The following is a 9933-nucleotide window of genomic DNA, read 5'->3' on the forward strand; positions in this document are numbered from 1 at the left end:
GGATTATATAGCATTAAAAAAATAGATTTATGATAAAACAGTAAGTTTAAGACCAATGTATTAAGCCTTTTTTATACCCAAATACTAGAAATATTTTGATAGGAAATATTTGGTCAAGAGCTCAAAAGTGCTTAAATTTGAATTTGCGATAGAAGCGATTATTATATTCGTAAAGAACATAAAAAAGGCAGCGAGTGGTATGTTCACTTCACTTGTAAGTCAATAATATGAATAACGAAAAATTCACCAAGCTCTTTACGAACAAAATAATCGCTTCTATCGCAAATTTGTTTGTTTAAAGGTCAGGTTAGGTTAGGTTAGATTATTTGTTTTAAGTTTGAAACCAATGTGCCTTTTTTATGCTGAAAAACTAGAAATATTTTGGTCATTTTGGACGTTTTATTTCTTATATAAAATATTTGGACGTTTGAGTGGATGTCTTAACCCAAATATTTGTATCATGTTGTATTCTGTTTTTCACTGGCTGTTCTCTTCTTTGCGATTTTTGTTTTATCCAGTGTTTTTTACTTTGAACAACGTCTTAGGAATACTTTACCTTCTTTATTTCTGTTTTTTATATCTGCAAAATGAGAAAAAAGAAGTTTTCTTCAAAGAAATATATTACTATCCTTAATAAAGATAGACCAATTCACCATTCATGGTTATTTATTTTATGACTAGCAGTGGTAACTTCCTTAGCAAGTGATGCTCTGGCCTTTAGAAAGTTTAGGGGACGTTATTCCTTCTTCGGTCTCTATTCAATTCTGTTTGTGTTAGATTTGACTTGATTATTCGTTCTAATCTCTGCTTATTTTGGGTCTTTTTATTCATTAATAGTGATTTGTGATCATTTTAGTATATTGTTCGATTTTATTTCTTCTCCTCTTTACTTTAATGTATCTCTTTACTTTTAATTGAAAACCCTTTTTATGGGTAGAAGTTTTATTAAGTATTTTTTTTTTCAATTTTAATTGAAATTATCTTTTTATTCATTGCTAAAATTAATGTTTGTAAAGTGTTTGTCGTTTTTTTGCGCCAGTTCTGCGACATATGTGAATAATAGTTTTATTGTAAGCTTTTGGGTAGATGGGTTTATTATTCAGATAAATGGGTTGAATATCTGCTTAATTTTACACCTCCCAAAGGCTGAAGCAAAGATGAACCCCATCTTGTTGAAACTTTGAATGTACACGACCATTTTATTACGACCATTTACTACGACCATTTTGAATATTATTCGACCATTTTAGTATAATGATCGTATCGTAGGCTATATATATTTTAGCTTGTGTATTAATAACTCTTTTAATTCGTTCTTTTAAAAAATAAGGATAAAAATGGTCCGGATAGCTTCAATCAAAACAGAACAAAAATCAACTCGACCACATTTTCTTCAAGAAATTATTGTCCTAGGTTTTTTTTTTCGAAGACCACACTGCCTTTCTATGACGAACAAATAAAATTTCCAATAAGGATAAGTCGTTTTATTAGACAGTGAAAAAAAAGACGCTTTTTTTCAAAAACAGAAACATCCAAAATTTTTGTATCTGTTTTTCACTGTCTAATACAAGAACTTATCCCTATTTAAACTTTTATTTGTTCGTCATAGAAAGGCATTGTTGTCTTCGAAATATACGCACGTCGTATATATAGTGAGGATAGACAAAGCAAGTGTATATCTGTAAATTCAGTAATATTTTGTTTGCAATTGGAAGGAAAAGAATTTTGGGCCACCTTCATTAAAAATAAAACTTCATTAAGGCAATATTAAGGAAGTCAAGACTTTGAATGACCCCTCTCAGCCACTGAACCAGAAATTGTCTTTGACCTGGAAGTAATTATTTTATTCGCTATAAATGTAGTTTGTTTTAATTGTAATACTTTAGTTTATCTGCTCATGGTGATCACTGGTATTTGTGGTCGAAATTTCCAGAATTTTTGTATCTGTGTTTTTGTCACTGTGTAATAAAATAACCTATCATTTATTTGAACTTTTTTTTGTCCTCTTTTCATCCTCCCTCTCCCCAAGACAAAATTCAAATATTCTATCAGGGTTTCAGGTATGTTCTACAAGCCAATAACTTATAACCTTAGCCGTACCTGGGATATTCCAGATACGTCCTTTTCACGTCCTGGATGCTCAAATGGTTTTTTAATTTAGTTCAGTATTCCCCTCAACATACTTTCTACTTACCATGAGCTGTTCCTGAGATATTAACAGATGAATCATTTTTACAACCTGGATGCACATAGTGTCTTTAAATCAGGTCAACATTCCAAGTAACAGCACCCGAAAGCTTCACCTTAGTATTATTAACCTTTATGGACACCCAGGATCGAATATGTCCTCCTTTTCTAATAATAAAATGTATATGTGATCAATGGGTAGTTTGCATAATTTACTGCCCTTGTCACTGGGCTGTTTCGCGTTTGTAGGGGTTGGTTAGCTAGAAGGGGTGCGGGAGGGAAACTGGTTGACTTCTAATCACTTCTAACTCTTAAAAGTAGAACTTCCAATTTCCGACCAAATGAACTTACCCTGAACTGTGTAAGACAACTTCTATCTGAAGTGGCCTGGGGAAAAAAATTAATAGTACATTGAAGCCATAGTTCTGTTTACTTAGGTAGCGTGATTGCACTACCTATGATTGTGTCCGGGTTGTCTTTTTGTTTTTCCAGAGTTCAGTGTCTTACTAGAGGCCTTGCCCTTTTTTTCAATAATTTCATTCCGTTTTTCAAAAAAAAAACATAAAAAGTAAAGAGCAAATTTAAAACTTGAAACAAGCAGTGATTACTTAAATAAGATGCTAAATTTGAAATGAAATGTGATTGCTAAAATAGAAGAAAGAATCCTAAAGAAGACAGAAATCACAATAAATAGCGAAGCACAGAAACTTAAAATAAACACAAAATACCACAGATAATGGTGGTGTTGCCACCTTTCAACCCCCCAAAAGCTTATAATGTCCTTTATACTAAAGTGAAAACTAAAAATTGTTTCGGTTAAATTTTGTGTGTAGGAAATAGTTTTTGTATATGTTTGAAGGTAATGGATTTGAAGAAAAGAAAATATTGACGAAATTAAGGCCGCTTTAAAATGTCAGAGAATCGCATTTTAGTTTCATCAAGTTAGTCTTACCCATCAAAAGTTACGAGCCTGAGAAAATTTGCCTTATTTTAGAAAATAGGGGGGAAAAACCCTGAAAATCATAGAATCTTAACGAAAATCACACCATCAGATTCAGCGTATCAGTTTCAATCAGTTTATCAGTTTCAAGCTCTACAAAAATGTGGAATATTGTATTTTTTGCCAGAAAGCAGATCATGGATGCGTGTTTATTTGTTGTTGTTTTTTCCAGGGGTAATCGTATCGACCCAATGGTCCTAGAATCTTGCGAGAGGGCTCATTCTAACGGATATGAAAAGTTCTAGTGCCTTTTTTAAGTGATCAAAAAATTGGAGGGCACCTAGGCCCCCTCCCACGCTAATCATTTTCCAAAGGTCACCGGATCAAAATTCTGAGATAGCCATTGTATTTAGCGTAGTCGAAAAACCTTATAACTATGTCTTTGGGGACGACTTACTCCCTCACAGTCCCCGTTGGAGGGGCTACAAGTTACAAACTTTGACCAGTGCTTACATATAGTAATGGTTATTTGGAAGTGTACAGACGTTTTCAGGGGTATTTTTTGGTCGGAGGGGGGGGGGGTTGAGAAAAGGGGGATATGTTGGGGAACTTTTCTTGAAGGAATTTATCATCGGGGAGGAAAATTTCCATGAAGGGAGCGCAGGATTTTCTAGCATTATTTAAAAAAATGAAAAAATAAATATGAAAAAGTTTTTCAGCTGAAAGTATGGATCAGAATTAAAACTTAAAACGAACAGAAATTATTACGCATATGATGGGCTCACCTCTTCCTAATACCTCGCTCTTTGCGCTAAAGTATTTTTAGTAATTTCAACTATTTATTCTACTACGGCTTTTGTGATTCATTGGTCATTCTTAAGAAATTGGGACAAAATTTAAGCTTTATTGTAAAGAGCGAGGTACTGACGAGGTACTGACCTCATTTACGTAACTAAAAACATGAGAATACAGAAGTTCGTCACGTAAGCTAATTTATAAGTTACGTATATCTTTTACTAATAAAAACATTGGTAAAAAATTAAAAGTTCTAGTTGCCTTTCTAAGTAACCAAAAAATCGGAGGGCCACTAGGCCTCCTCCCCTGCTCCTTTTTTCTCAAAATCATTCGATCAAAACTATGAGAAAGCCATTTAGCCAAAAAAAAAAAAATATGCAAATTTCGTTTTATTCATCTGCGGAGAGCCAAAATCAAAACATGCATTGATTCAAAAACGTTCAGAAACTAAATAAAAAAACAAGTTTTTTTAACGGAAAGTAAGGAGCGACATTAAAACTTAAAACGAACAGAAATTATTTCGTATGTGAAAGGGGCTGCTTCTTCATCAACGCCCCGCTCTTTACGCTAAAGTTGTTTTTACTGTTTTAAAAAGTAGAGTTAAGACAGAGTCAATCTTTCGAGCTTACGTCAGCGTACTGTTTGTGATATAAGCAAAAAGATTCAGATTGGTTATGCAAAAATTGTTGCAAACAGAGGGAAGTATAATAGACGTGCGCTGGCCAAACTTCATTCTACTTTTTGTGATCATTCTGTCCTTTATGCTTCAGGTTTTTTCCCACTTCTTAATAATGGTAATTTAAAAAGAATTTGGATAAATTATTCCAAATTTTGCAAATTTCTTCTATATCTTCCACCTTGGACAAAAAACCGGACTCTTATTAGAAAATTTTCAGTTCCTGATATAACTTTAAAGCTGGAGATTCTTCACGGAAAACTCTCCAGTACAGCTTCTGCGCGCCTATCCCCTCACCACCGTCTTATCCGTTTTTTTCGTTGACTATGTGTGTGTATTTGTTTTTCTCTTTGTGTGTTTTTTTTTTATATTTATTCTTACTCCATCATGTTTACTTTATGTATCGTGTGGGTGAAAAATAAAATAAATTAATTAATTAATATACGAAGTAATTTCTGTTCGTTTTGAGTTTTATTGGTCGCTTCTTACTTTCCGTTAAAAAAACATGTTTTTTTATTTAGTTCTATATAGGGAGAGGTCAAATAAGTCCCTAAGCCTAAAGGTACATTTCTGTTCAGCTATTCGCGTAGAGCTGCTAAGTTTAATTCTCTAGAACAAAGAATTAAAGATCTATTTCTTCTTTTTTTTGTAGAATTTTACAAGAAGAAACGACACTATCTTCTGATTTTTCTTTCCACTCTAAACTTATTTTTTCCTTCAAGTCTTGAACGGCTTCTTCGTTCAGCTCCTTAACAAGGTTTTAGGTGTCTTATATCCCCTAGATTGGGGGCGATTAAGAATTATATCAAAGAATAAGTTTTCAACTGAAACTAAGGAGCAACACTGAAACTTAAAACGAACAGAAATTATTCATTATTATATTATAAATAATAAATATATTATTATTTTATATATTATATTATAAATATATTATAAATATTATAAATAAGAAAAGATCATGGCAGAGTGGTTTCTAAATCTAATTTTTATCAAGAACTAGCAAAGATTGATTTTAGAAATACAAAGTTTTTCCAAGGGAAGTAAAGAGCGAAGTTATATTTCCCTATGTCTGTAGGGCTACTGAAACTAGCGCTTTGCTGAAAACACAAAACAATATAGAAGTTTTGCTACGGTAAATGTCAACATTTAAGGACATTTTTAAAAGCATAAGATTAAAGCATTTTTTGATTATTGCTTTTTTTCTGTTTAATTTGTCATCACTTCTGAACAACGAGCTCAGTTCAATGATTGACTGTCGTTTGGCTCTGAAAAGGACATTTCATGTTTTTTTTTTGTTTTTTTTTCTTTTTTTTGTGGACAAGTTCGTAGTTAAGGAATCTTATTAGTATTAAGACTACGGACTCACCTTAGAATTTGTATCACAAATTCAAATTTTCGGTTATAAAAGAGAAATAACTGGATTTCCAGAGTTCATTTTACGGTTAATATGTTCTTCATTTCGAGTAATACTGGGTGAAAAAAAGAGGTTACCTGATAAATCAATCCATTATTTTTGTATGTTGTTTAATGAATTCAAAAGTATTATTTTTATGCCTAAGTTTTTGAGATAATTTAAATGTCTACTGAAAATTACTGATATCACAGTTCCTGTAAAACTATGCAAAGAGTTATAGGTTAGTTTGTTGTTGTTGTTAGGCTACGTATTTACTTTTGACTCCTAAATCATATTTTGTTTTTTTATACTTGGCTTTTGTGTTTTCAGTAAAGCGCTTGTTTTCTGTAACCCTACAAACAGAGAAATATCACCAGTTGATTTATTTGCACTAGTTTTATTGATGTATGTTAGATAGGCAGGGAAGTAATAATTTTCGTTTGTTTTAAGTTTCAACTTCGCTCTTTACTTCCCTCGGAAAAACTTTGTTTTCAAATTAATCAACCAGAAGAGCAAAACAAGAAAAATACCATCATAACAACCAAGGTTACTGAAAGCAACTAATGAAAATAGACTTATTGTTTAATATATAAATTATATTCATTACGAGAAGTTTGACAATTTTGGTCTGATTAACGTATAAAAGAAAAATATTTAAAATATTTTTTTTCACTAAAGGGCTAAAAGGGCAAAGGGATGTTTTGACTTTTAGGAGGTTTATTGCTCTTTTAGAAAGTGTTAAGGTGATTATTATTTCGTATTGTTCAGAATAAGATAATTGTTCTTTTTCCGGAATAAAAATTAATTTAGGTAGGTTATTACTTTGGGAAAATTTGGTTAGGGCCTTAATTAATGTTGGAAAAACATTATTCATGTGAAAGGTGTCAGAAATACCAAGACTCCAAATACCCTAACGGTTTTACATTCTATAGAAAATAAAATAAAATTTCTTTTGCGAAAGAGATTAAAAAAAAAACTTTCGTTCTCTTCACTGAGCGAAGCTCGGCCCTTTGGTATCTTAGCCCAATGAAATTATCGTCAAACATCACTTAGTGATGTTTGATTCGGAAAACATCACTTAGTGACGGAGTGATCCAAAATGCTCCTTAAGGCCGTGATTAAGGTCGTAGATTAAGGCGGTATTGAGGCCGTGATTAAGTGAACTGATGGAGCCATGTTAAAATCAAAAATTTATATTTAAAAATTACTCAAGTATTTATTGGCGAAAAATACCGCTTTTAATATCAGGCTGTAGCTTCTTGAAGATGCCACAAAATGTTTGCTAGGATTTTGCTCTATTTCCTCTAATTCCATTGAAATCTTATAAGATGTCTCGTTTCTTTTCAAAAGTGTACTCTATGAACGATATTGCTTTTACAACAAAATTGGTACTATCATGAGCAGAAGACAATAATCTGTAAGATGATTGCAACCATTTTTCGATGTATTTTCCTGTTTTCGAACAGTTCCATAGAATATTTTCATCTACCTGAAGTTTTTACAAGTTTTTTGCCAGAAAGAATCGTTCCAGATCGCCGATGACACTCCTAGAGACCAAATTGACAAGCTGGTATAATGAACCTGCTCTTTCCGCCAATGAATAAGTGCTATTTGAAGGGTTTTTGACAATCGACGGTCTCCAGAGAATTGGGAGAAATAAGGCTGCCCTAACTTCAATTTTGAACCTCGATGTTTTCAAGTTCACTTAATCACGGCCTTAACTAAAAGTAAGAGAGCAACATTAAAACTCAAAAGAAACAGAAACTATTCCGTTTGTGAAGGGGTTGCCATCTCCCCAATACATTGATCTTCACGCTAAGGTTTCTAAGCAATATTAAACGAGCTTTATTTTAATTAAGCAGTCCTTGTGTTTCAGGAATCGCATAAGAAATTGGAACAAACATTTTAAACTTTAGAATAAAGAGCATGGTATTGAGGAGGTGGGCAACCTCTTCATATACGGAGTGATTTCTGTTCGTTTGAGTTTTCTTTTTTTTTTTTTTTTTTTTTTTTTTTTTTTTTTTTTTTTTTTTTTTTTTTTTTTTTTTACAGTTTAGGTTACTATTGAGCCACGTCACTTTTTGCTTAAAGTTCGTTACCATGAACTGTTTCATTGTGCTAGCACATAGTATATTAGCCCTTTTTCATTTTTAGGTCCTCAAATAGTCTTCCAAACGGTTGTCCCGAGATAATTTCGCTAGAAGTGATGAAACCGAGGGGCAAATCATTAGAAAAGAAGAAGTATAAGTATGACGAAGTATATGTGGGGACTCAATGGGCGGAGGTATTGGTTGCAATTCAAGGAGACAGGAGAAAACCCGCTTTGATGACTTATCACGATCTGGGTCTTAACCGTAAGTTAAAGTTTAATTTAAATCATTCTTTTAATTATTTTAGTTAATTTATTATTTTATTTAAATAAAGCTTAACTATTAAATAAGAGTTTTTTTTTTGTTTCAGTTACTGCTCTAACCATCTTTTGTTTTAATGTTTTTGATCGGAAAATACGCTTTAAGAACGTGTTGTAAATTAGCCATTAAAAACAGTTCTAATCTAGGAGTCATTAGAGACAAGATTCAACCCCTATGTGTTGCTTGTGTTATATAAACTGCTCGTTTTTTGACAAATAAAATGTCACGGGCCGTCACACTGTCACTTCCCACCCCCTAAGACTTTCGCTTACCTAGATGCCTTCAAACTCGATGTCTCAGGATTTATCTGGTTCTTCAAATAATTTACAGCCTAGTAATTTCAATTGGGATCTAAAAAAAAACTCGAATAAATTCTAAATTTTTAGCAATAATCCTTCATTCGACATCTACAAAATTTGAATCATTATTAAATTTTCTGTACATAAAGCTATTTTTCGTTGGCTACTGAAAAGGATATGCAAACCTGTTGAGAGTGGAAACTAACGCGTGTTAAAAAAAAATCGGTAACGCCGTCTAGGGCTTTGTAACTCGTTTACCCAAAAATGCTGCATACATCTCTTTTCAGGTGATTAACTTAAAAACTTTTTCCACAAAATAAGTTTTTCAACAAAAAAGTAAAGAGCTCCATTAAGCTAAAAATGAGCAGAAATTAAATCAAATAATCTTCCAAGCGTAAAACTACCACAAATCACTATCAATAAATAAATGAAACTAAAAAGGAACAAAAATTATTATAAATAGCCGAATCAAACTCAAAATGAGCAAAAATTACAGTGATTATGGCTGATACCCCCATGCCTTCTCAAGACCAGAGCATAATTTATACTTTTACTGAGACAAAAAAAAAGAACGTGGATTGTCAAATTGAATGAAATATACTGAAATTTTGTTTCCTTAAAGTTTAAATAGTTTTATATTTATTAAAATAAAAAGTGAAAACATTCAAAACGTATTTGGTTTTCAGTGAAGTGCAAATTATGTTCTGCTCTTGAGAAGGCATGGGAGATATCAGCCCTACTCATGTTAATTTTTGCTCGTTTTGAGTTTGACTCAAAAGGAACAAAAATTAGCTCTTTTAAAATTTTGATCGAATGTATTTTGGGGAATGATAGGCTTGGGGGGCTGGCTGATTGATGAGGCCCCTAAAACTTCCGACTTCCAATCAAATGAGCTCCATGCGGTCCATAGCTTACACGATCACCCGTTCCATAAGAACCTTATATGCCCGGGGCATAACCTACAACCCTTGCCCCAGCTCTTGGGGTTTGTGTCCACCATATAGACATTTTTATAGGATTTTTGGACTATAGCTAACAAAATGGTTACCTCACAATTTCCCTGAAATGTATCTCGGGAAAAGAGGATGCCAGGGAAGGGGGTTTATGACTTCCCATCGATCACTTTGAATCTTAAAAAGGGCACCGGAGCTTCTGATTTCCAATCCAATGAGCCCCCCCCCCCCGCGTTTTACACGACTACCCTTTCTATAAAAACCTTATATACCCTCGTG

At 32.9% G+C, this 9933-nt stretch overlaps 1 protein-coding gene across 3 annotated transcripts in view; it reads left to right on the plus strand.

The window, feature by feature from the left end:
* LOC136027970 (protein NDRG3-like) overlaps positions 1-9933 on the plus strand; it is a 123118-nt gene that overhangs the window by 1626 nt on the left and 111559 nt on the right. For all 3 annotated transcript variants that reach the window (XM_065705462.1, XM_065705460.1, XM_065705461.1), the window contains exon 2: positions 8146-8345. In XM_065705462.1, coding sequence (XP_065561534.1) covers positions 8146-8345 — 200 coding nt within the window. The remainder of the gene's footprint in view (positions 1-8145; positions 8346-9933) is intronic.

This window comes from Artemia franciscana, chromosome 6 (assembly GCF_032884065.1).
Source record: "Artemia franciscana chromosome 6, ASM3288406v1, whole genome shotgun sequence".
In the NCBI taxonomy this organism is placed as follows: Eukaryota; Metazoa; Arthropoda; class Branchiopoda; order Anostraca; family Artemiidae; genus Artemia; species Artemia franciscana.